Source organism: Trichechus manatus, unplaced genomic scaffold, assembly GCF_000243295.1.
Source record: "Trichechus manatus latirostris isolate Lorelei unplaced genomic scaffold, TriManLat1.0 scaffold00031, whole genome shotgun sequence".
Classification (NCBI taxonomy): domain Eukaryota; kingdom Metazoa; phylum Chordata; class Mammalia; order Sirenia; family Trichechidae; genus Trichechus; species Trichechus manatus.
This window is the reverse complement of record NW_004443967.1, coordinates 1,558,777-1,586,548: the sequence shown is the minus strand read 5'-3', so window position 1 is coordinate 1,586,548 and position 27,772 is coordinate 1,558,777. Positions and strand designations below refer to the sequence as shown.

The window sequence follows — 27,772 nt, the reverse complement described above, 5'->3', positions numbered from 1 at the left end:
TCTCAAAACTGTTAATATACGTATTGTTTTATGACACTGGTTAACAACCCCACGACATGTCAACACTCTCCCTTCTCAACCTTGGGTTCCCCATTACCAGCTTTCCTGTCCCCTCCTGCCTTCTCGTCCTTGTCCCTGGGCTGTTGTGCCCCTTTAGTCTCGTTTTGATTTATGGGCCTGTCTAATCTTTGGCTAAAGGGTGAACCTTGGGAGTGACTCATTATTGAGCTAAAAGGGTGTCCAGGGGCCATGCTGTCACGGTTTCTCCAGTCTCTGTCAGGCCAGTAAGTCTGGTCTTTTTTTGTAAGTTAGAATTTTGTTCTACATTTTTCTCCAGCTCTTTCCGGGACCCTCTATTGTGATCCCTGTCAGAGCAGTCAGTGGTGGTAGCCGGGCACCATCTAGTTGCACTGGACTCAGTCTGGTGGAGGCCGTGGTAGATGTGGTCCATTAGTCCCTGGGACTAATCTTCCCCTTGTTATCTTTAGTTTTCTTCATTCTCCCTTGCTCCTGAAGGGGTAAGACCAGTGGAGTATCTTAGATGGCTGCTCACCGGCTTTTAAGAACCCAGACGCTACTCACCAAGGTGGAATATAGAACATATTCTTTATAAACTACGTTACGCCAATTGAACTAGATGTTCCCCGAGACCATGGTCCCCATAGCCCTCAGCCCAGCAATTCGGTCCCTCAGGGAGTTTTGATGTGTCTATGGAGTTTCCATGACCTTGCCTTGTACAAGTTGTGCTGACCTCCCCAGTACCGTGTACTGTCTTATCCTTTACCAAAGTTACCACTTATCTATTGTCTATTTAGTGTTTTCCCCCAGGAGGGGGCAGGGGTAGGGGGAACCATCAATTACTATTGTACTTTTGATTTAAATGCTGGCAAGGAAACAAAACTAAAATTCCAGTGTGCTTCCTTCTATGATTTAAAATTTGCTATGTGAAGTAAAAGTTAAAAAGTATTTTTTTTAAAGAACCAAAATAAATGTACTCCAAATAAGGAATCAACACTGCTTCACATGTTTTATTTTGTCATACATTCTTCTAGAACTGGGTTCATTTTTCCAGTTTTGTACAAAAATAGATGTTCCAGCCACCATTTACTGAACTGTCTAGTCTTTAAGACCAATCAATATGTTCCCTGGAAAGATGAATAAGTCTCATGACTAACTCATTTTCTTAGAATTCTTTAAGACAAAGAAATAACTTTTTTTTTTCTTACTCCCAAAGCACAGTATTTCAACAGCAGCAGCCAACATGGGGTTTTAGCAGCTTAACTTTACCCCCTAAATAAAGCTATGTATAAACCAGTGATTTTACTACAAAAACACTGTCCTTGAAAGAAAGGAGTGGCAGTCAGACATCAATGCAAAACTTGGAATGATTAGGTCATAAACATGGCACTTACAAAAGGTAGCTTATTAGAATATTCCACTTAAGAAGTGGTTACTTTTCTGTCCCTCCTCCTTAAACCCTCAAAAAAAAAAAAAAAAAAAAAAAAAAAACTTCCTTTAAAAATTCCCCTTAAATGTAAGTTTATAAAATTTCAGAAAAGCCTTGTACCCAAAACAAGTGCTTTTAAAAAACAAAAAACTGTACTAACAACTCTTACAATTCAGATACATATTTTTTATAACATCTAAGACTGCAAGAGTTCTTATATTCAGTAGCTCTCTGGTTTTAGACGGCCTCCATCTCCTTCACTTACAAAACGCTTTCTGCCCCTGTAATGAAAAGAACACGAACATGAAAACAGATTCAAATTCTCACTACAGTAATGAAGGGGGGGAAAAAACTTGGTATTTTTTGATCACACGTGAAGTTTTGGAGGATCTTACTTGTTTGAAAAAAGTCAGCATGCCTCTAATTTGAAGACTTTTTCCCTGCTGTACATTTTAGCATATAACATATCAAACAGCTAATATGAATTTTTAGCTAAATCTAATTACTGAAGTAGGTTCATTATCCAAATGGAGTCATGTAAGGCAAACAGTTTATTTAGAAATTTAATATTTATTTCTACCACATTATTAATATCATTTGAAAGCTAAACAAGTGAGCCGAACAGGAAACATTCATATGATTTGGAATAATACAAACTGGAACTATGGAGAAGCCCTAGTGGCACAGTAGTTAACAGCTAGGCTGCTAACCAAAAGGTCAGCAGTTTGAATCCACCAGCTGTTCCTTGGAAACCCTATGGGGCAATTCTACTCTGTCCTATAGGGTCACTGTGAGTTGGAATTGACTAAACGGCAACGGTTTTGGGGTGTTTTTTTTTTTGGTTTTGGAACTATGGAACCTATCAAAAGTTTTTTTTCCTCAGATGTAGAAAAGGCATAACTTAGAATCCAGTTAATTCCAGCCTATCCCCCATTTTGGGATTCCTGCTATTTCAGAACTCACGACGCCTTGTTCTGTAATGTGACCACACTCAAGCTATATGCAATAACACCAACCCAGGAGAAAGAGCTGACCAGTAGCACAAAGCACTAAGTGGAACACAGAGCTTGGGCAGGATTAACCTCTTCTACATGGCCCAGATCAACATGCACAGGCATGCGAGCCCACACACAAATGTACACTTCATCAAATAAGCAAAAGGGTAGAGACTAAAAAGTCAAAGTTAGGTATCTCCTCAAATGACCCTCAATAAAGCTACAATAGAAACAACCAGTTAGACTTGCAAACAGGATGAAAAACTGAAAAGGCCAGTGCCATGGTGCTGACTCATTTTTATATTTTGTAAGGCTAAGTGAAAACCAGCTATGTCTTCTTGAACATAAAGGCTTCAAAGTATACTATTAGGCAACCGAGGTAATGAACAAGGCAGTAAGCAGCAAGAAGCCTTGTTGCAAAGTTGCCAGTTTTTACTAATGTATATCATTTGGCACATCAGTACGCAAACGATGCCAACCAAAAGTAGAGATCTATGTTTTGAAACACTTCTATCAAAGCCATTAAACTGTACCTTTCACAATTTTTTTTCCCTTCTCTTAATGGCTTCTAAAGTTTCTAGAGCAAAGAACCCTTCCAGGAAGTGTTTTTCTGAGATATAATTCTTATAATGGTCTTAAATAAAAATACTCAAAGCTCAGAAATTTTTTCAGATAAAAAATTATAAAAACTTAAAATGTACATAAAACTGACCTACACAAGAAGTTTAACATTATTAAACTGTTACGGCTTTTACATTATAACCTTCACTATCAGCTTTATTTTAACAACAACAAGAAAAAAAATCCTTAATTCCTGAACAGTTAGATCCTAGTAGCACAAATGTAACACCTCCAAAGAATACACACACACACTTTCGAGGTAAGATTCAGTTAGCCCCAATTCTCTACCCTGTGCAGAGGCAAAGGATGCTGCATAATGTACAAGAAACAGCGCAGATCTTTGAAGGCAGTAAAAGTCTGGATTCATGCATGGCATCTACCACTTATTAGCTGTGTGACAGCAGAAAAGGCACATTACACTTCTCTAAACCTCCATTTTCTCATCTTAATGGTGATAATACCTACTCTGAAATTAATATTTAAACTACTTAGAACGGTAACAATAATATTTAAACCACTTAGTACAGAACCTGGTACACTGAACTGCTCCATAAAATTAGTTTCCTTCAAGTGAACTGGGCTTTATGAACTAGTCTATATAGATTTACAAGGGGGCAAAACGAGCTTCGTCCTTCATTCTCTCCAAACGCTCAGATGATTCAGGCTCTTCGGTGACCTCACAGAAGATACTATTACTTTCTGACAGAACCGAAATGATGGAAACTGTCTTTAGTTTACCCTCACCAAGCACCTCATCCAGTATTTTATGCTGAGAAAGAGTAAATAAAGTACCTTGAAGGACATAGATCTCTGAGTTGTTTGGAAATTATTCCAGCCTGAAAACATTCTTCTACAAATCGCTCAAGCACAGAGTATGAATGTGGGACATCCAAGTTAATATCTGGAATTTCACTGTAAATTCTCTCATAACCCTAAAACAATGAAATTAGATGCAGAATTGTTAGCCATATGAAATACATAATGCCATACACCACAATCCATCACTATGTCATTAATCTACATTTAAGGCCAAATGTTCAGACACTTAGACTGAAGTCAGATTTGGACCATGAAAAGTAGAGAAAGTAACATTTGTTAACAGAACATTTTCTTTCAAAAGAGCTGCAGACAGACATCAGACATTGGGTATTCAATATTAGACAGCATCATATCCAACATTTCAACAACAATGCATACAATTTTAAATAGGAAAAATTAAGTACTTTAAAGTGTAATTTGTTAAAGGTTCATGTTATATAAAATTAAATCTTGAAAACAGAACCCTTAAGGAAGAATACACAATCACAAATATTCAAAAAAAAGAACCCTTGAAGAATATATAATCACGCATTCAAAAATTAGATTAAAAAAAACACTGTAGTGTTACTTTCCACTTGAAAGTAGAAAGTGTTACTTTCCTTAAAAAAGGTTCAAACAGTTCCATTTAAAAAAAAAAAAAAAAACCCAACAATAAAAAACCCTTATAGGCATAATAATACTAAAAATACCTATAAGAAAGTCTCACTGACTATTCACAAACTTTATATTCAATTATTATACATTTTTAAGGTATAAGCTTAAACACTGTGATGTCATACTTACTCTTTTCATTTGGTCTACAGTAATAGTAGAGGATTTCCAAAGGGATTTTAATAAATCCAAAATCATTTTAAATGTACTTTCTCCAGTTGACTCTAAAACCATTACAATAGCCTAAAAATTGAAGGAATGAATGATTAATTTGGGGGTCATGAATTCATGTAAGAAACTGCTCCTAAAATACATCAGATCCTTCTTCTCTAATATGTAACCATGTTCATTACAAAAATTTAAAAACAACTTTCTCCCTTAACAACTTTATTTTTTAAAAAAGAAAAAAAACGTATGCTATTAAAAAAGCATTAAGTCACTGTGGTGCAAAAAAAGAAAACATATTAACTATCTCTGGAATGTCAAGGTAATCTTACTTCATATACAAGCTCATGGTGAAAATGAGGTACTTCCAGTTCCTTAAGGCAATGTTCAGCTTCGGATATGTCTCCAGAGAGTATATATTCTTTCAGCAGCATATCAATCTATTAAATTTAAAAATTGAGATGTGTTATAGTTCCTCATTTTTGAAAAATTGTGCTTTGCCTAGGGATTTACTTACGCTCATCCCAATGAAGTAGCAGATCACAAAAAGCTAGAACAGATGTCTAGGAGCATATAGACTTGATATGGCACCTTCATAACCATTTTTTTCATAATAAAAAGTAATTATCCAATTTTCAAATGGTTCATAACTATGAAGAAAATGCAGTGGCTTCAGTGCATCTTAATAATCACTGATTATCTATAAGTAGGCTTATGGTGTGCGCAGCCTGGGTTGTGATTATACTTCAGTGCTTGCTATAAAACAAAGGCGTTAAAAGTCCACTAGAGGGCACTAACCGAAAGTCTTAAAGTAAAAAGTGGCATAAAATGTTTCAATTCTATCAGAATGACCTGAATAATGCACTGGAAGCCAAAATATGAGAGAGATGATAACAGGGTCTTACTAGACAGGACAAAGATTTTCATGCAGTTTCTTTTCTAGAACGGAGGATTTGGAACCCATTATCTAAAAAAATAAGTAATTTAGCAAACTTCAAATCATAGCTGAAGAGCCAAGTCTTGATACTCCTGCTCAAACTTGTACAATAACATCTATGGCTCCAGAGAAAAACGTGGGAAATGTTTTTTAACACAAGAACTTCAGCTAAGAATGTTCTTATACAACGCCTGTTTAAAATCACCTTTGCACCTAGTACCAAAACCAAACCTACTGGTACTGAGTCAATTCCGATTCATAGTGACCCTATAGGACAGAGAAGAGCTGCCCCGTAGAGTTTCCAAGGAGCAGCTGGTGGCTTCAAACTGACGACCTTTTGGTTAGCTGAGCACTTTAACCACTGCGCCACCGGAATCCCTGCACCTAGTAGGCACCCAGTACATGTAGTCTGATAGAATAAAATAATTCTGTTTTCAACTTCAAGAATGTATTTTCATAAACGGTAAAGTAAAAATTCAATTGCTAGAATACATCCTGATAAATATTTCCTATTATCCTGTTTTAAAAAAATAAGTATTTAAAGCTAGCATTTCAATAAAGTTTCACATATTATAAATTAATCTTTGTTATTAAAATTATATTACTTACTTTTAACATCTGTTACATTGCTTAAAAAAGTATTTAAAATGTTTCTTACTGGACTTCTTACATTTTTAGAATGATAAAATTACAAATACATGTATACATTTCCAGAATTTCTCTTTGTCCAACTCATCCTTCTATGTAAATATGAACGAATATTCAAATAATGTCAACCTCAAACTTGTATACTCGCAGTTTTATTTCAATTTTTACCTTGATTTTTTTTTAAAAATTGTGATTCAGGTGAAAGTTTACATAGCAAAAGTTTCTCATTAAACAGTTAATACAGAAATTGCTTTGTGACATTGGTTGCCAACCCCGCGATGTGTCAACACTCTCCCTTTCTCTTCCCCAGGTTCCCTGTTTCCATTCGTCCAGTTTTCCTGTCCTTTCCTGCCTTCTTGTCTTTGCTTTTGGGGTGGTATGCTCCTTAGTCTCATATACGTGACTGAACTGTGAAGCACATCCCTCATGTGTGTTATTGTTGGCCCTATATACCTGTCTAATCTTTGAATGAAGGGTGATCCTTAGGAGTGACTTCAGTGCTGAGTTAAAAGGGTGCCCAGGGGTCATGCTCTCAGGGTTTCTCCAGTCTCTGTCAGACTAGAAAGCCTGGTCTTTTTTTGCGTGTGAATTTGTATTTTGTTCTACATTTTTCTGTAGCTCTGTCCAGGACCTTCTGTTGTGATCCCTGCCAGAGCATACAGTGGTGGTAACCGGGCACCATCTAGTTGTTCTGGGTATCCTGACCATTTTTTAACTGAGATATAATTCATGTACCACAAAATAGTTTAGCAGTTCCTCAAATATCGTCCTCCAATCCGTAAATATGGGATATTTTCCCATTTATTTAGGCCTTCTTTAATTTCTTTCAATGATTTTTACAATTTTCGTGTACAAATGTACTACTTTTGTTAAATTTATTTCTGAAATTTTAATCTTTTTCATGATATTATGAATGGCATTGTTTTCTTAATTTCATTTTTAGATCATTCACTGTTAGTGTATAGAAACAGATTTTATTTTTGCATATTGATCTTATATCCTGTGCCCTTGCTGAATTCATTTATTAGTTCTAATAGTTGTTGTTTTTCTTTTTATTTTGTAGATTCTTTAGGATTTTCTATATACAAGATCTGGGAATAGAGATAATTTTACATCTTCCTTTCCAATCTGTGTGCCTTTTATTTCTTTTTCTTTCCTAGCTGCCCTGGCATCTTGACTATTTTTATACCTCAATATTTGTCCTAATTCTTTAATTCTTAAAAAAACATAGTGTAATCATGACATCACAAACACACAACTCCTTTATCGTAACACATAAAAGCAAAAATGGTCAAAGCTTTAACTACATTTTAAGCTCCTTAACAATTAGTTATACATAGCATTAAAAGACTTACTAAAATTCAAAACTATGGTCACATGAAAAGATTATACTCAAAAATCAGAAGCACAAGAACTACAAATCTTCTAATTACTTGCCTTAAATATTTTCACATAAAGAAAGTAGTAACTTTTGGTTTCCTAGTACAGAACACCACATTACAGACAGAAAAATCCACAAGGAATAAACCTTGCATATTAATGCAACAAATCAATTACTTTTTCTTTTACAGTATGCATACAGGTAGTGACGCTTCCTCACAAAAATCCACCATTCTTACCCACTCTAGTGCTCATAATTCATTTTATAACTTATGATCTAAGGATATCAAGTTTCCAATTGCTCATGTGAAGATACTTAACTGAATAACTACAAGATACAAAGTCTTATTTCAACAGTGATCAGAATACCAATATAAATATTTTAAATACCAATACAAAAAAGACTTCAGGTCTTTGCATTCATACATAGTCCTCTTATAATAAAGCATAAAAGTTTATTTTTAAGTCAAGGAAACAGTAAAAAATTATATATTATATAACTTATACCAAAAGAATATAAAGCCAAATATAAAAGGATTATTCAAATTTGCAGCTGTAAGACTGAACTTAATTTTCGTCCACAAAAATACCAGCTAGTAGGCATAGTTTATTTCTCCCAGAGAAACACATATGAATTAAAGACAATATCCAATAGTTACCTCTTTAACAAGGTGATTGACAGACTGCTGTCCACCTCCAGAGCCCCACACACTGTCTTTACGCTTTCCACCTCTAGACATACTCAGGAGCACAGTAGCCTTGTCCAGAGCAGCTCTACAAAAGAAAAAAAATTAAATCCAACTTTGACACACTGACATGCTTTACCAAATTATGGATAAATTGATGAAACCTCAAATATGCCAAAAGCGTTCATGTAACATAAAAGCAACATAAAATTCAAAACTCTAGTAAAAACTATTTTTCAAAATAAAAGGTTGGGAGCAAAAATAAGTTGATTCTCATGTTAATTTTCTCACACTATGTTATTTCCGTTTCTCACTCAACAGAAAACATACTACAAAATAACTGATCTACATTGAAAAGAGACATTTCACATATAACTTTTACCTAGAAATTGCCTTCCCACCCAAGGAGACCATTCCAGTATGGCCTGAAGTAGCCCTAGGAAAATTAAGTTAGGTTCAGCATGTACATGTGAGAGAACTTAACACATGGCTAAGTTCAAATCTAAGTTCCCAGGAAGTTCCGAAAAATCATCTAGTGTTTAACTCCCCAAAACCACATCCAGCCTACAATTACTAGACCAAAGAACAAGAGTGAAAAAGACACTATTTCCCGATTAAGAAAAATGTCTACAGCAGATACACACAAAATAAAATTGTAAATGGGGCTCCTTTGTTTAAAATGTCCATCTTAATTATCTTATTGGACTATGAATAATTACAGAATGTCAGAACCTAAGGGGATCTTAACCCTTTCAAGAACGAATTATGTTTGTAATTTTTTGGTGATGTAATGTTTTTTCACTAAATGAATGCATGCTGAATCACTGAGTATTGGTAGTCTTTTGTTATGTAAGATGGTTTTTTATAAATATTACATGGTACACCTATCTACCAGTGGACTCTGGAGGTACAACAGGTAGACTGAGGCATTGTCAGATATAGAAGAAATTTCTAGAGCCTGTTCAGCTGTGTATTTTTCCATTTTTGAAAAAGAGGAGTGATTCAGGAAAAGTAATTCCAGGGTCAGCAAAACTAGGATAATACAAATACCATACCTCCAAACCAATATGAGAATACACAAGGGGAGACATTGCATAATTCCAGCCTCTTGTAAAAAATAAATCCCCAAAAGGAAATACTGTCGTGGGAACATTACCACTACAATAAATTACTTCTTACTGCAAAACAAGTACTTAAAGCTCAAAAACAAGAAGATAGGTCCTTGACAGCTATACGAAATGTACCTGCAGTACATCAAGGACACTACAACGTGTGCTTACGCTGTATTTCACCTAAGAATAAGTTTTCACGTGAATATTACCTAATCCCATAAACCACACCTACGCAGTAACACAAAGGAAACCATAAATATCCTTACATTTTAAGTTCAATTATTTTATAAATAAGGAAACTTAAGCCCAGATAAGAGTAGCTTTGACATGAAGGTAACTAATGGTTTAGCTAAAAGCCAGGACTTCTGACTTCTGTATTATAGTACCATTCTCTTCCCCTTGTATCATGCCAACAATCTCTCAATTTTAACAGTGGAGAATATAGACAACTGACAAATTGATGCCCACAATGTCTGATGAATGCAAGAGTTATTTCAATAGACTAACAGAGAATTTCCCCTACTTTGAAATTCTAAGTAGGAAAATTAATTTACTTACCTAGCCTGTACACAATCTACAGTTCCTTTGTAACTATCAATATAGGTATTACATAAAATTCCGTCTCCAACAGCTCTAGCAATAAACTGGCCCACCAACTATTAAAACAAACAAAAAAAAAAACTAAAATAAATGTTTATAGGACACAATTTCTCCATACATAAATGATGAAGACTAGTTGAACTACACAGTCAATACCTAAAAGACACGCTGGAATATTCAACAAACCTCTATTTAGCACCTACTAGTTATGCTTGGAACACTTCCACTTCCTTACATTCAAGGTAAGAAATTACATAAGCGCCAGAGTGATGCCATGTCTGTTTTGCTCACTACTGAATCCTCAATACCTTGAGCACTGCCTCACATATAATAGCTGATCAAAAATATGAAGAAAAAAGTTGTGTAGAAACATTCATAAAGATGTTCATAGCATTATTTATTATATAAAAATTGGAAACAACTTCAGTGCTAACAATAAAAATATGGTTAAGTGTCCAACAACAACAAAATACGTAAGATGGTACGCTGTGTGGCCATAGGGAAAAATGTTCACCATATCTTATCAAGTGAGAAAAATCAATTTTACAAAACAGCACATATGGTATAATTCCATTTTTTATTAAAGCAAAAAAAAAAAATGTAAATAAATGTATGTAAGCCATACACTGGCATATATCCACAGAAAGACGAATGGAAGGCTTGATACCAAAATGTAGGCAGTGGTTATTTTTTCTGACTCTTCTCCCCTTTTGCTTTTCTGTATTTTTCAAAAATTTTATAACATATATTAATTTACATAATCAATTTGTTAAAGTATGTGTACAGGGAGGAAAAAAGGCCATGTCTGAATCACAGCTGAATACCTTACACAGACTTTTGTCTGTCACAGGAAAGTAACATTTAGAAACTAGCCTATTTATACTCTTATTTCCAAATGAATGTGTAAGTATAAAGTGCTCCTACCTTGATTAAAAAACTTTTATCAACAATTTCATATGTTTTCAATTTCAAGCCAGAAAGTCACCTTATAGTGTCAGTATGTATTAACTTCTGATAAAAATATATAAGGTCTTGAGGAGAAACTCTACAGAACCCATAAATTTTCTAATTTCTTTCCCCACAAAGCTTCAAAAGGAAACAGTCTTATTTAAATTGTTATAACAAACAGAGTCCTGGCGGCGCATTGGTTAAGAGCTCAGGTGCTAACCAAAAGGTTAGCAATCTGAATCCACCAGCTGCTCCATGGAAACCCTATGGGGCAGTTAATACTCCGTCTTACAGGGTTGCTATGAGTCGGAATCCACTCAGTGGCAACGTGTTTGGTTTTTTGTTTGGTTTTCATAATAAACATTAGCCAAGCAAATTCAACCCTTAACAATCTACATTTTTAAAAAATCCTGGCTCATAAAACAGCTTGACTATATATAAACAAAATATACAGACAAAAAATATGACCAAAAAACTACAAAGCATGAAGGGTATACAAAAAACTATACAAAGGAGAAATAGAATATAAAATGGAATTTATAGTATGATAAAAAACACGCTAAATTAAAAAGAAAGCAAGAAAGAAAGAACAGATAGGAGAAACACATTAAAATGTTAGAGAGCTATTTTTATGTGGTGGGAAATATGGACCAGTTTCCTCCTTCCATCTACTAACATTTCCCAGGAATATGTGTTATCTCTACAACTGGAAGTGGGTGTGGGAGATGAACAAAAGAATCATACAAACCTGTGGCGCTCTAGGAGTGTCCAGTGCTAATTCAGGTAGATCTTTCAACAGTTTATCAAATGATTTTTCTACATCGTTTGTGCTCATTACTGTCCCACAAAGGTCAGAAAGAAGCTTAGATGTCATTTCTCTATGACTAGCCTTCCCCTCTAATGCCAAGGACACTGCCAACACTGGTACTCCACTTTTCATTTCACCAAGATTTAAATCTCTTAGCATTTCCTATTAAAAAAAATAATAATAATGTTTAATAAAAATTTTATTCTAAAAAATCAAACTTTTATCCAAATAACCTTACCCCCTTTGGAAATAAAGCAGCAGTCATATTTTGCAGGATGCAACAAATATATCTTTCCTTGCATACAAGTTAAATACTGATCTACTTTGTCAAGCTCTAACTGCTGAACATCACTCAACTCAGAAATGTGAAATTATACCTAGAACAGTTTATTATTAAACTACATAATATTGCTAGTTTGCTATTAGGAGTTACAACTAACCCTCTGCCTTACATATTATTTCTAGGAATATTGTTTTATAAGCATTTGTGAAGAGATTTATTCTCCATTATCATAAGCTGTTTTACATGCTATTTTTCTTCAAAGCTTTCTCCTCAAACAAAAAAGAATTATACTTTCATATAAAGTTTAAAATGAGATCTTAAACCATTGTCTTTAAGTGGGATTAATGTTTTAAATGCTAGGATAAAGTTAAAATGGTTTCTACTAAAAATAATATTAGAGGCAGTATAATATAGCAGGTATTATAACAGCCTCTTTATTTCTAATATCTCATTTAATATTCAAAACAACCCTTTGAGAGAGGTACTATTATCATACCAATCATACCCAAGGAGGACACACAGCTGGGTGGCTAAGCTAGAAGCAGATACAGGCAGTGTAATCCTAGAGGCTAAGTTCTAAATCAGTAACTAAGAGTCCTTTCCTCTTCACTCACAGTGTTCTCAGAACCTTTAAATCATGGTATACAACTAAGAAAGTGCCAGAGCGATTTTCACAGTCACCTAACTAATATCCTTGTTAGCAGTCCCTTCCTACTCCATTTCATCTTCCTGGACTACCCTTTAACAACTAACTCAATACCTTTAAAACATGATACTCCTTCCTGGAAAACCATCTTCAACCATCTTATCCCGGCAAGCTCCTAAGTATCCTTCAGATAGCACAGTATCACTTCTTCTATTACTCTTCATTTTATGCTTCCAGAACACCCTACTCATAGCACTACTCAGTTAATAAATACATATTATGCAGTTGGTCCTATGCTAGGTAGGTACAGGGAATTCAGCAGCCCCCGTCTTCACAGGACTTATTTAAACTCCAACTCTGCAACAGAATGTCTCACATTATAATAATAATCTCTTTATACATGCTATTTACTTTACTAGACCGAGCTTCAAAGGGCAGGAATCACATATCACAAATTCCTTCAGATGGTATGCACTGAGCAAATATTTGTTTTATATTCAAATCCTACAAGTCCAAAGATAATCAAACCGCTATATCAAACAAGAAAATCCAGTCTAAATTGTAAGAATCTAAATTATAAGTCTTCTAAAATGTTATAAATTTACTAACTTACCCTAGTAATCTTTACTAGACCAATAGTTTTTTTCACCCTTCAACATTTACTTAAGGAGCCCATGTGGCACAGCGGTTAAGCGCTTGGCTGATAACTGAAAGGTCAGCAGTTCGAACCCACCAGAGAAAGATGTGGCAGTCTCCTGTAAAGATTACAGCCTTGGAAACTCTATGGGGCAGTTCTACTCTGTCCTATAAGGTCACTATGAGTTGGGATTGACTCGATGGCAATGGGTTTAGATTTACTTAATACTCGATGGCACACAAGAACATAGATTTACTTTATGAACAATTTATAATTAACACAGTAGATGTTCCCATGCAAATTATGCTTCAAAAATACCTAAAAATGTATTCTCTTGATTTTTAATACATTTTTATCAAATCATTATGCTTGTGTTCTTAAGAAAAAAAAGAATACAAAGGTAAATTTTATCCTGGAATCCTGAGCACTGAAATGTCAACAAAATGGAACTAAAATCAGTTATTTTTAACTGAGGTCCCTTAAGAGGTTTCAGAAGGTCCATGCTGTTGCTGTTAGCTGCCACTGAGTCACCCCCAACTCATGGCAACCCCAGTGCACAAAGGGATTGCATCATTGTAATCATAGGGTTTTCAATGGCTGATTTTTTGGAAGTAGATCACCAGGCCTTTCTTCCTAGTCTTAGTCTTGAAGCACCACTGAAACAACACACAAGCTTCCAATGACAGATAGTAGCTGCACTGAGATGCGCTGGCTGGTAATCAAATCTGGGTCTTCCACATGGAAAGCAAGAATTCTATCCCTGGACCACCACTGTCCCCTCAGAAGGTCCATAAATGCCCTGAAATTATGTTAAAAAGTTTCATGCTGACTTTGCGGGGGGGGGGGTGAGTTTATGTTAATAGGAGAGGAACAACTCAGAAAAGGAAGGTAAGAATGGTTAATGGTTGCACAACCAGAAGAATGTAATGTCACTGAATTATACATGTAAAACTGTTAAAAAAAAAAAAAAAGGGTATCATGCTGTGCATTTTTCAGGGGAAAAGATGGCACATAGTTCTCATCAGATCTCAAAAGGGGTTGTGATTCCAAAAATGTAAGAACTGGTTTAAGTTAACAAGGTTTTACAGAAATTCATTTATATACAAGAAAATGCTTAAATTTAATCAGTGAACCAAGCTCATTCTAGACACTGAATGTTTTACTTATAACAGTTTGTGTTTTCTCTCATATATTAAACGAATTATGCTTGTGACCCTACCGCAACTTCATTAGTATCTCCATGCTCAAAATATTCCTGTATGATTGGTGTTAAAGTCTTCTCAAATGCCCTTTCATCCAAAGGTAGAACTACAGTTTCATAAACACAGTTCTCCTGAGAAGGGAAGGGGGAGAAAAAGTTATAAATTAGAGAACGCAATATTCAGATAAACTGAAATTGTCTCATAATTTTAACTGGTTAGTAATCCCCATTCAGGGCAAGATAAAGACATGCTACGTGCTTTGATCACCTTTTTTTTTAAGTACACCTACTCCTCACTTACAAACTATCTTGTCATCCAACGTTTCCCATTTACGACAACAGTGAAAAATCTACTATCCAGCTATTTTGTGCATTAATGACATACATCTGGCAGTAACAAACGCTGAGGTGCAAGGCGAGAGTAACATTGGCTGCAGTGGCATCACTAGGGCTGATGTCACTCAGTGCAGTAACTCATGGTGTCACCCTCTCCCGCCATGGACCTCCTTCTGTACCAGCCCCAGCCTGCAGGGAAAGAGCCCTGGGCTACCGGGACTCACTTCCTGGTGGTGGGCACAGATGCCCAGCTCCTGATGGCTCACGCTGGCATGAAGCAGCAGCAGGGGTGAGCCAGGAGGGCTGGCAGCCTATCTGGGAATGGGGTGGTCGCACAGCAACAGCCCCCAGCCACAGGCTTGCTTCCGTAAAGATTTATAGCCTTGGAAACCGTATGGGGCAGTTCTTCTCTGCCCTATAGGGTTGCTATGAGTCTGAATCGACTCAACAGCAATGGATTTTTCGTTTTTTAATTAGTCCTTTAGACTGCTTTCATCTCTGAATCTCTGGTTTCCTTCTTTCTCTTTTGTTCTGGACAAGTAGAAGACCAATAGTTGTATCTTAGATGGCTGCTCACAAGCTTTTAAGAACCCAGACATTACTTAGACTTTGGGATGTAGAACGTGCTTAATGAACTATATTATGCCAATTAATGAATTATCCCATGGAACTATGGTCCTAAGCCTTCAAACCCAAAAAACCAATTTCACAAGGTATTTGGCTGATCACTTATATAAAAGTAGAATCCATTTATCACTGTTCTTTTACAAAATCTGAGTACAATAAATCAATATGCAACATTACACCACAAACCATAGCAAATACATGACCTGTACCAATTCTCCATACCTTCTGTTAATTTTTTATATAACCACAAAACTTCTCCTTTGTAGCTAAAAGGCTTTATGATGGCTTCCTATCATATCATTTTCATTAAAAGTTCACTTTTTAAAAAATGAAGCAAGAACCAAAAGCTTCATGATTAGTTAATTTGTATCATAATAAAAGTCCCTATAATGAAAATCAAAGTTGTAATGTCTGAAAAATCGCTAAAGAGAAACATGGTTCACATGAAATTTCAAAAAGTGTTAAGATTAATGTCTATCACCAAACCATCCCCACTCTCCAGCAAAAAAATTTCTGAAATGTTTATTTGCAATTTGTGACAGGCTTCAGTCTAATAAGACTTGAAAAACTATGTTAAAATTAGAATATTTAGCAAAGTTCTATAATATGTATTTTTTCATATTCGCTTTAAAAGATTTCCATGTCCAGCTAGCTGAAATCAGTAAGCACGTACATGCAAACAATACACAATAAAAACAGCCTAACATATATCCTAATATTTTCCTATCTAAAATTCTCACTAATATGTCTTATCTTATACAAAGACAATATTCTTAAAAACGTCATATGTAATGTCTTGAAATTTGCTTCAAAACCATTCAGAGCATGGTGGGGGTGGGAGAGACACAGGAGGAAGAGTGAATGGTGGGTGGAGGATTAAATAAGATTGGCCATGAGTTAATAATTATTGAAGTTGGTAAAGCTGGGAAATGAGTACAAGTGGGTTCATTATACTATTCTTTCAACTTTTGTATAAGTTAGACATTTTCCATTAAAAAAATAAAAAAGATAAACAACCCAATCAAAAAATGCGTAAACTGAAACAGACATTTCACTAAGGAGGCTATTCAAATAGTCAACAAGTACGTGAAAAAATTCTCAGTCATTAGCCATGAGGGAATGCAAAATAAAACCACAATGAGATACCAACTCTCCCCTATAAGAATGACAGTGATCAAAAACACGAAAAACACTAGGTTGGCAAGGCTATGAAGAAACAGAACCCTCATCCATTGCTGGTGGGAATGTAAAATGGTACCACTGTGGAAAACAGCTTGGCAGCCCCTCAAAAAGTTGAACATAGTTCTACCATATGACCTAGCAATTCCACTCTTAGGTATATACCCAAAGGACCTGAAAGTAGCGACTGGAACAGACCAATGTTCATTGCAGCACTATTCTCAATAGCCAAAAGGTGGAAACAACCTAAGTGTTCAAGAACTGATGAACAGAAAAGCAAAATGTGGTATATACATAGAATGGAATATTATGCAGCCATAAAGAAGAATGTAGTCCTGATGCATGCCTCAACATGGATAAACCTTGAGGACATTATGGTGAGTGAAATAAGTCAGACGCTAAAGGACAAATACTGTACAATATCACTTACATGAAATAAGCAAACATACAGAAACCAAAAGTAATTAGTGGTTACCAGGGCTAGGAGGGAAGGGGAAAAAGGGACTTTTGCTGAGAGTGCACTGAAGACATGTTAATGGTGGTAGAATAATTTGGACAAAAAGCAAAAATGGTTGCACAACTTGAAGAATGTTATCAAGGTCACTGAAGTATACATGTGGAAACTAATTATGTGTGTTGTTGTGTGTATATTAAAATACACACACAAAAGATAGAAATATATATAAATTTGTTAAAAATCTATTAAAAATTTCATTCTAAGATTATCTCTAGGAAAAAAATCCACATTCCAAAAACAAAACTTACCGTGCAGTCACCATCCTAAGCAATAAAAAAAGACGTAACAATTCTGTAACGCTTTTATGATATTCAAAAGAACATACAGTCTTCTCAATTATCTTTTATTTACTATAGGAAGAAACTATATTAACAGAATTTACTGAAAAAATGGTCAACTTGATAATCTTCCTAAATGAATTTTAAACACCTCCTTTTGACTCACCTCAGAAATCATGTGAAAATTATGGCATACATTACTATCAGGTGACTTGGTGTCCTAATCCAAAGTTAACCTAACAATGTGAAAGCACTCCAAGTGTGTACATGATTCAGAAAGTAAAAGACTCTGTTAATAAACGTATGATGAAACGACAAACATGACATCAAAAAAGTCTATAAGCATTTTAAATGAAAAAAGGCAAAACAAAAACAGTGATACCTGGTCATCATCATAGTTAGGATCTTTCACATCCACCTCCTCCACATCATATACCTGTCCAGGTGTACCCCAGACACCTTTGCCTCCTGCACCACCTGAAAAAGTTTAGAATTGAGAAAGGCATGACCACAAATCTAATGTCACATATACCATCCTAGTAGCCTATAAGTCACCAGGTGAAAACATTATAAATACTAATCCCCACCTGAAAAAAATAAATAAATACCTCATCTGTAAGAATGACATACACATGTACATTAGCTGTAAGAACCACACTAGTATAAAATGTGTGATGTCACTGAAAATGCATGCTGTTTTATTTTAAAATTTCAATTGTTTAAAATTACTTATCTGAATTGAAATTCAACTACACATATGATTTTGTATATGAGATAGTTCATAAATTTTAGTTGAAGTTGAAATCTGAAATAATTCTAGATGTTCAGTTAAATAACTGCTAAGAATTTTAATTTCTATGCTAGTTTTTTCCAGCTAAGGATTACACTTTAAATTGCTTTTCATTCAGATCATTGCTTTCTCAATATTGATTAGATTTTATGTATCTTATAACCTATTTCCAAAAGCATCCATTTGAAATAGCTCACAAATTTAATACTAAACAGGCAAATACTTTAAAATAAAAGCAAAAAAAAAAAAAAAACCCCAACAAATAGCTATATTGGGACCTCAAAGGAGCTGATACTGCACTTGATCTCTAAATTTTAATTTTGACATTTCTTGGGACCAAAACAAAAAGAAACATGTTGGGCCAGTAAGATATAGCACGGAAAACTAAACAAGGGAGAAACACAGTGACCACCACCAAATGTTTTAAAGTCAAATACTCATAGACATGAAAGTATAAATTATGCTTTGCAACTAAGTAGTAAGTTACAAATAATTGCTATTTAAGCATTAACAGCATTGATAATTACTCTTCTCTACTTCTATATACAAACTAACTAAGTTGCTTTTCAGCATAAACTTACTGAATTGTTTTTACAGGGCTCAACATATTGTTTGTCTTTTAAAGAACCTTACAGTGTTACCAATATTTTCTTTTTTTTGTGGTGGTGGAGAGGAGGTTATCCTATACCTAGAGCATAATCCTCGCAACCAGAGCAAAACAGAAGTTGACAATTAGGTTTCATTTTGATCCAGCCAATTACTGTAAAGCCATTCAACACAAATAGCAATGTTTTACAAATCACAAAAACATTTTGTAAAAAGCCTAGGCTATAAACGGAAGTTTCCATCATTTGAAAGTTGGTGAAATCTCAAACTGTATTGAAATCCTACTACAGACAAAAGCTCACAGGTCAGATTAAATCAATAATCATTCATTCTTTCAACAAATATTTGAGTGCTTGCCATGTGCTCATCAATGCTCCAGGCAATGGGCAGGCAGCAGTGAAACAGTCCACTCCAGTACACAAAATAAATATAGCTAAAGAGAACTTAGGAACCAGATCTATGAAATCATTAAAATTCTGATCCAGACATTACCAATCAAATTTGTATTTATCATGTATTCTGAACAACGGATAGTTTTAGATTCATTAGATAACAGGTATGTTGAATTTCTCACTCTGCTTCTTTCAAGCAAAGTTAAAGAGTGCCTGCACAATTCACAACTGTGAAAACTATCAGTGTATATCTTGCTGTAAATACGAAAAGTTCTGCTCAAGAAAACTAAATCAACTCAAACAAGCAAAACAGTCTTAGCCTAAAGAAAAACTGGAATGGTTAAACTCCAGTTATTACTATGTAAAATATATATATAATTCATAAACCCTTATATTACCATTGTTTAAATTTCTCTCATTCCTAGGACAAGGAAATTACAGTACAAAGATTCAGATTATTTTTTTCCGTTTGTTTCTCTGGATGTAGTATGTACCAACCTTTCTTTGGTAGTCCCCTTCCTTTCCCAGATCTGGATCGCCTATCTAACAACTTTCCCTTTGGACTGGTTGGCACAGTTACTCCACTTCTGAGGGATTCACTTCCATTATCACTGACAGAGTCGCCTCTGCCAGAGTCCCGGGATGAGTTTTTCCGCAGTCTCCTTTTTGCCTTGGCATTAATTCTAGCTTCGTTAATGGAAGATGCTGAAATCCAATTTCCGTTTATTTCATTCTTTATTTCCTCAGTCTCCACATTTTCTTCATCACCAGAAAAGAAAGAGTCACTTAAATTATCAGGGTCTTAAAGAGAAAAATGAAGAAAAAAAATTCTAAGTACTTTAAGCATCCACTGTTATACCAGTTATACTCATAAGTTATATTACATTGAATCATAGGAAATTACCATTTTTGTAGGTTAGTAACAATCATATACAGGCAATCTCATATGGTTCAATCTAATAAATGACTACTAGTGCAATCACATTTCACATTGTCATGAATTTTGGTTGCATTTTAATAAACAAGCTTCAGTTTCTATTTTGTATTTTCTTGAATTCTGTCACATCTCAATAGTAACCACTCCAAATTATATCACCACAGAACCAGACAATCACATTTTATAGACTGTCTATACAGAGTATTTATACTTGAATTTTACACATGAGGAAACTGAAGGTCAAAGACAATAACTTAGTTCCTCAAAGTAACAAAACTGGTAAGGGTAGAAGTTGGGATTAGTACACTAATCTGTCTGACTTGGACTATTTGCTATAGGAAGAATTTATTGCAAAAAAGGTCTACTTTAGGCCCATTCAAGAACTGAAAAACTGCAATCTGCAATTCCCTTATTTTAAGGCAGTACTGGGCAGAGGCACCAAGAACAGGGTTAGAACTAGGTCTTATTGTAGTCAGAAAAAGAAAGCACACATCTTAGACTGGCACTGCCAAAAAGAAACAGGATAAAAGCCGCATATGTAATTTTAAATTTCCCAATAGCCCCATTAAAAAATAAACAAAACAGGTTAAATTAATTTTAATATATTTTATTGAATCCAATATATCCATATCATCATTTCAACATGCAATCAATCAAAAAATTTACTGAGCTATTTCACCTTTCTTTCATACTAAGTCTCTTGAAATCTGGTATGTATTTTACACATACGTTGTTGTTGTTAGGTGCCACTGAGTCAGTTCAAACTCATAGCAACCATACAGGGCAGAGTATAACTGCCCCATAGGGTTTCCAAGGAGCGGCTGCTGGATTCAAACTGCCGACCATTTTTTTTTTTTTTTGGTTAGCAACCATAGCTCTTAACCACTGTGCCACCAGGGCTCCATTTTACACATCTAGTACACCTCAACTCAGACTAGTGACACTTCAAATGCTCAATAGCTACATGTGGCTAGTGGCTATCGTACTAGAAAATGCAAAAAAGCAGCAATTACGTATATGTGAATGTATTCTTAAAATGTATTATCATTCCCATTTGAAGGAAGGGAGGACATGCTACCCATTTATTACCCTAAAAACCAAGTACTCATATAGCTATTGCATATAGCAGCACAGAAATAACTATTATTGTAACAATTTTTTCAACTATAATTTTCCAGCACACTTTAAATCAGAAGGTTTGTAAATACAAAACAGCAAATAAGTTTCAACTATAAAGTGTCTGTTCGGATCAAAGAAAACTATGTAAGTTGTACCAAACCTAAAAACACCAAACCCATTGCCATGAGTGGATTCTGATGCGTAGCAACCGTACAGGACAGACTAGAACTGCCCCTTAGGGTTCCCAGGGCTGTAAATCTTTACGGAATCAGACAGTCACATATTTCTCATGCAGAACAACCGGTAGGTTTACACAGCCAACCGTCTGCTTAGCAGCCAAGCACTCAACCACTGGACCACCAGGGCTCCTTATAAGTTATACATAACAGTGAATTATAGTCATGAAAGTAATAAAGCTGTAGTATTTAAATGTAAAATATGATAAATATATTTAAGTTACAGAAAATAGAGCACTTTCAATATTAATAAAATTATTTAAAACATGTTGTTAGTTGCCACTGAGTTGACTCTGATTCATGGAGATCCCATGTGTGTCAGAATAGAACTGTGCTCCATAAGGTTTTCAAGGCTGTGACCTTTCAGAAGCAGATCACCAGGCCTGTCTTCCCAGGTGCCTCTGAGTAGGTTTGAACTGCCAATCTTCTGGCTAGTTGTTGAGCACTTAACCATTTGCACCACTAGGGACTCTAACATGACAAGCTCTCACTATTCAGAATACTGCGAAATACTAATTAACTCTTTGGGAAGATTATTCTGAAAGCTATAAACACATTTGTCTTAAATTACTCAGCACTTGCATATCTATCCTACAAAACCATGTTCATTTTTATGACGATGATAACACACTACTAATCACGATAGAAAATTAGGGTAAGTACCCTCAGGTTATTTATAATATATAAATTATTTGGCAAAGATACCAATAATAATTTAAATTGTAAAAATCACTGACTAGTCTGTATGAAAATATCAATAAGTAGGTTCACCATTATTCTCCAGACTGCACTATACTTCACTATAACTAGTGGAGAATAACAATGGATGGAATGTGAAAGGATGGGCAGAAATAATAAAGACATTTAATGCATTTCCATAAAAACAAGAATCACGAACTTGAAAATTTGAAAAATAACGACCTACTTATTCTTATAGCATGAATAAGATGGTTTTCAAAGTAAAGATGATGTTCACGTTATCATAAAATACAGTATGGCCTGAAATGCTCAGTCAAGGTTCAAGATACTATAACTTACCTGTAGGGTTTACATCCAGTACCTGTTCATTTTCTACATCCATCGTTCCTTGATTTCACTTGCACTGATTAAACAAATTACCAAATGGAAGTCTTCCTTTGGAATCTATTTTTTTAAAAAGAAAAAGAAAGTTAACATCTTCTAAGCTGATATAATTAACTTCAATTTACTGACTTACACACTAAAATCACATAACTCCATTTTTAAAAAGAATTCACTTTACTTTCAAAGACAGCATTTGCTGTCAATCTTCTTGATAAGTTTACAGGTCAAAAAGAATCCAGATTTCAGCATGTGTGTCAAAGCATACCTTTAACATGTAAGTAAAAGATATATTTGCTATACATGTTTATTTCACGTTAAAGAAATATACACATACACATTCATCCCAAATCTTTTAGGAACACTAGGCCTCAAAATTAATCTGATATACATATATGGAAACATAAATATGATGTTAAGATATGTTACCATTAGATTGTCAGAACTGCTATGAAATACAAAACAACAGTTTTGTTCATCGAGACTATCGGATGATCTACGACATGTCTAAAGGCAGAGATAGCTGCCATTTTATTACCTAGATCTCTATAATTCCCATTTTAAGACTTTGAGATTGTGAAAAAAGTTAATTGTGCTTTTTCCTCTAGTGAGCATATATTTTATAATCTGAAAAAATCCGTTTCTTGAAGAAAATCTGACCTATGTTAGAAAGGAATAGGCACACTGACATAACTATCTCAATATTTTAGAGCTCAGTTTCAAAAGGCCTTAAGATTATCAGTTCTAGAAGGTTTGGATAAAATCAGTTCCCTTTTCTTTAGAAAATTAACTTAGTCCTTCTTTCAGATGACATTTGATTTGTATCACTATCAAAAATAGTTTTCCTAAAAATATAATACTAGAAAGCATAACGAAATAAGATTTCAGAATCTCTCTGAAACTATTCTTCAAATATTGGTTTAGAATACTGAGGTATTTATCTGTTTAAACCATACATTAAATATAAGTTATTCCAGTTGTTTACAATCATTTCACTACCAGTGTGCTCTTCTAAGATATAAAATGCACAAATTAATGAAAACACCTATTAATTACAGAAAAGCATATGTTTTTCGTATAACCACATACTGTTAGATGTCATTTTAGGATAACAATGCCTCCTGGGACTCAAAAGCAAAAATGATATTTAAATTCCTTTGTACTATTAATGTTAAAAATCTTTTAAGTTTATAGCCCTTTTCTTCAGAAAAGGGTATTATTTTGTAAAATGAAAATAAATAAACCTACTATGTTAATATAAATTTAATATTGGTATAATTCTAGACTACTAAAATGCTATCATATTGCTTCAGAAGTTAAAAAAATGGTGAGAGCATTCTCTAATTCTGTTCAAAATAAATAAATGGACATGTGGTTCTCTATAATCACTTTTCAGGATAATTCCCACCAACTCTGGATTTAGGAAGAAAACCGAACCTTAAAAATAGGTATATAGAGATACATATAGAGATATGAAAAATAGTTTGTAAACCTAAACATTTAGTGTCCTCCATGGCTGAAAATGAGACATCTGTTTCATTTCATTGTAGGAATTACATGGTATAGAAAAAGGATAATGTCATATAATGTGTGTATGAGTTTTTTAAACTAGAGTTACATTAAAAAGCTTTGAGAAAATATTTTCTGCACAGCCTAGCTAATAAAGGAAATGAAATGAGGTAATAAAGGAAAGGAAATTTTACAACTGATATTTATAGAGCCCTTTATAATTCAAAAAGAATTTTACATGCATTATTTCATATAATTCTTAGAACAATCTTGAGGCAGGTACTCCCGCTTTGAAGACAACTAAACAGATTCAAAGAGGGTAGGTGATTGTCCAAGAAGAGACAGCCGCTCAGTAGAAGAACCAGGACTAGAACCCAGATCTTCTAATTACAAGTCCAGGACTGTGTGCACAAGTTCAGTACAAAATTTTAATATCCCAGAAGAAGACTGTCTTTTAGGATTAACAGAGAGAAGCTTATTAAAACAGACTTCTATTGTTGTGTGAAAAATTTAAATACTACTTTCCAAACACTAAAATAATACTTGTTATTTTAAAGACTACAAAAAACATTCAGTTGGACAGAGAAAATTATCAGCAATGGCTATCAGCTATAACTTACCAAGTTTGTTTTTATGAAGTAATCATGACAAAGTCCTGTCTTAGGGCAAGAATAATGCAATCAAGAACTCAGTCACACTTATAGCAACACTATTTTAAAAAGAGCTTAGAAAAGGATAAAGATGTGTTCCAGGTTTTCAATTCTCTTCAAAGTAGTGGTTTTTTTTTTTCAATTTACTGACCAATTCTTAAGATTTTTATCTCCTAATTTAATAAAAGAAAATTTAAAGCAAAAATCTAAACCCTACATCCTTTCTTACTATAAAAATGAGTTTTCAATAAGAATTACCTATAAGTTAGAAAAAACTAAGGCTGAAATTAAACATCGTTTTCTTTTCTCCCGTGTGTTACATACAGAGGTTCCCTAAAAGATAGAGCCTCCTCCACAACACCTCTATTTTCTGAAATACACCTCATAAACTACTCTGACGTTCTGGGTAGCAGTGTCAAGTTTAGGCCATACGTCAACCAGAAAATTACTTGTATTCATTCCCTGACTACAATCACAGCTGATTAGGCAACTTAAAATCAATTAAAAGCAGCCAACCACAATGATGCAAGTGAGCAGTATAGAAAATATCGAAGTGGCATTTATTTTTGCAGCTCTACCGATTATTTTCCTTTCACATTAATACTACAGAAAAGCCAATCAAAATATAATTCAAAGACGCCTGCTGAGATATTAAGGAATTCAATAAACCTATAATGAAACAACATTAAGGGCATAAATACAAATAATTAAATTTAGAACACATCTGCAGTGTTCTCCCTTTTTAAAAAGCATATGGTGGATTCCCCAAAACCCTTACATTAGCAAGAATGACAAAATTCTAAAAATCAGCAGACTAAAACTAAGTAAAATCAGGCGGTAATCGATTTTTGGTTCACGCCACACCACATTTAATCATTTTAATCATTTGTAGGTACTACACAGTTGCTGGCTACGTCGCCAGTTCTCACAAGGGCGCGGAGGAGATGGGCGACGGTGACGTCTGCAGACAGTTTTGAAGCTCCTGCAAAAAACTGTGTGCATTACAGCACCAAATTGACAAATGCAGCAGCCACAGCCTGCGTTTCACAGAAAGGGGGCTCTCTTCCCGTCTTTGTTTCCTGTGATTTTACCTAAACTAAAAGAAAAAACCTTTGCACGAGGAGGGGTGCGACCAAGTTCGCGCAGGGCCGGGTCGGCGGGCACGTGTCGGTCCCCCAGGGTCCCCGGGAGAGTGAGGGCCTCCCCGGGCGGCCAGGCCTTCCTCCCCACAGCCGGCGCAGGCCCAGGGCACCCTCGGCACCCCGCCCCGGCCAGGCCCCGGGGTGCTAGGGCTCCGCAGCGCGGGACAGGACCCGCCGAGCTGCCAGCCGCGTCTTCTCAGGGGTGCCGGGGAGATCTAGGCGCGGGGAGCGCGCACACCTTCCTCAGAGAATTTCAGTCCCGCCGGAAACACCTCCCAACCCCACTCCCCACCAAAAAACCACCACCAAAAACCAAAATGAAAACTTGGCCTTCGAGGGAGTGAGACGGAGCCCTCGCTGGGAGGCGCCCCGCGCGACCCGCTTACCGAGGAGGGGGCGGGCCCGCGCCGCCGCGCTCAGGGCCCGGGGCCCGGAGGAGGGAACTGGGCCAGCTCTCCGCAGCGACAGCCCGGGGCGTTGGGGCAGGCACGGGCGGGCCTGCGGGACTCCGAGGAACGACTGGACCCTCGCCCCGACTGCCGGACCGTACCAGGCTGCGGCCCCCGTGCCCCCTCCCCCTCCCAACGTGCGGCTGCCTACGAGGAAAGACAGGGCCGCTGGAGAAGAGGGCGCAGTCCTCCCGAGGATGCGAGCCGCCCCATGGGTACTGACCCCTCGCGTCGCCGCCGCTCGTTCAGGTCTACCGTCCGCCGGCCCGGACCCACTCCTCAGCTTCAGCCGCCGCCTCGGCGCGTCTCTGGCCCCTCTCGCTCTGTTTGTTTTTGTTTTGTTCTACCCAGTAACACGGGGGCGAGAGGGCTACGTTGATTGGCCAAGACGAAGAGGTCGGCTGGCCAATCGTGGCGGGGGAGCGGGAGCCAGGGAGCGGGAGCTGAGGTGGATACGAGAGGGAAGTGAAACGTGGAAAGCTGGGTAGGGGTGCTGGAGGGCGCATGCGCGTCTGGCTCCCAGGGACTGGAGTTGGCGAGGAGCGGGAAGCCTGGGCGGGGGAAGTTGGGAAGGGCAGCGAGATGGAAACAGGCCAAAGGGTAGTGCCATGGGGTGGGAACTAGGCGTGCAGACTCCGTGCCAAGATCGTTCAGCCAATGCTCTCTGCCCGTTGAGACACTCCCATTTCCCAGATGCGGAAACAGACTCAAAAACTGAAGTCCTTTTGCTAATTACGGCTAGCCAGGCCACTGGAATTCAAATCCACACAGTCTGGGCGCCAAAGCTGGGATTCTGAACCATGGCTACAATTTCTTTATTGAAACTCCTGCCTCCTGCGGCTATTGTCTCCTGCTTTTCCTCCTGGCTGCATTCTCTTTGGCTAGTCTTCTCATTCTAAGTCCCTATGTACTCTCAAGAGAAGACTCAGATCTGTCTCCAGCTACTAGCTCTGGCAGGATTTTCTGATGGATGACACCTGAATGGTTCATTGCCATATCCACAATTGAACTGCCTCATTCCCCCGACTTAACACTTCCTGCGCAGTCATCCTGCTTGCGAATCATCTCTAACGCTAATATTTTCTGCACAAAAATCCTTCACTAGCTTCCCACTGCCTACCTGGAATGTCAGCACCCCAGCCTGGCATTCAGTGCCCCACAGTGTGGCTTCAAGACTTTTTCTGGCTGTGGCTCTCCACACCCCTCCCAGTCCGCACATGCTCTTCACTGGAACTGACTTTGGACCACTCACTGTTCCGTGCGGCTCCCCATCTCCTGGCCTTTCTTTATCATATTCTATCACGTAGAAATGCCTCTCCTCTTATATCCCATCTCTACCTG

The 27,772-nt window shown here is 36.4% G+C and overlaps 1 protein-coding gene across 5 annotated transcripts; it reads right to left on the bottom strand.

Moving 5' to 3' along the window:
- Positions 1 to 1,001: 1,001 nt before the first annotated feature.
- On the bottom strand, positions 1,002 to 26,879 carry PDCD4 (programmed cell death 4). Of its 5 annotated transcripts, none has more exons than XM_004374843.3 (12): positions 26,655 to 26,879; positions 22,640 to 22,744; positions 19,808 to 20,110; positions 17,904 to 17,998; positions 14,603 to 14,716; positions 11,758 to 11,979; positions 10,020 to 10,117; positions 8,323 to 8,437; positions 5,031 to 5,138; positions 4,666 to 4,776; positions 3,856 to 3,995; positions 1,002 to 1,728 (listed from the first exon to the last, which is right to left on the bottom strand). In XM_004374843.3, the coding sequence occupies exons 2-12, from the start codon at positions 22,680 to 22,682 to the stop codon at positions 1,668 to 1,670; spliced, it is 1,410 nt and encodes a 469-aa protein (XP_004374900.1). In that variant the 5' UTR covers positions 22,683 to 22,744; positions 26,655 to 26,879; the 3' UTR covers positions 1,002 to 1,667. The 5 variants fall into 5 exon arrangements, with proteins under 5 accessions (XP_004374900.1, XP_004374901.1, XP_023585700.1 ...); XM_004374844.2 differs by having other exon boundaries at positions 19,808 to 20,068; XM_023729932.1 differs by lacking the exon at positions 26,655 to 26,879 and adding an exon at positions 24,811 to 26,519.
- Positions 26,880 to 27,772: the final 893 nt, after the last annotated feature.

Bases quoted from the DNA above. Each gene is read 5' to 3' on its own strand.
- PDCD4 (XM_004374843.3), bottom strand. From the start codon at position 22,682: ATGGATGTAGAAAATGAACAGGTACTGGATGTAAACCCTACAG. The intron at 20,111-22,639 runs GTAAGTTATAGT...TTTCTCTTTAAG, and splicing joins ACTGGATGTAAACCCTACAG to ACCCTGATAATTTAAGTGAC. The intron at 5,139-8,322 runs GTAACTATTGGA...TAAATTTAATAG, and splicing joins TCAATCACCTTGTTAAAGAG to ATTGATATGCTGCTGAAAGA.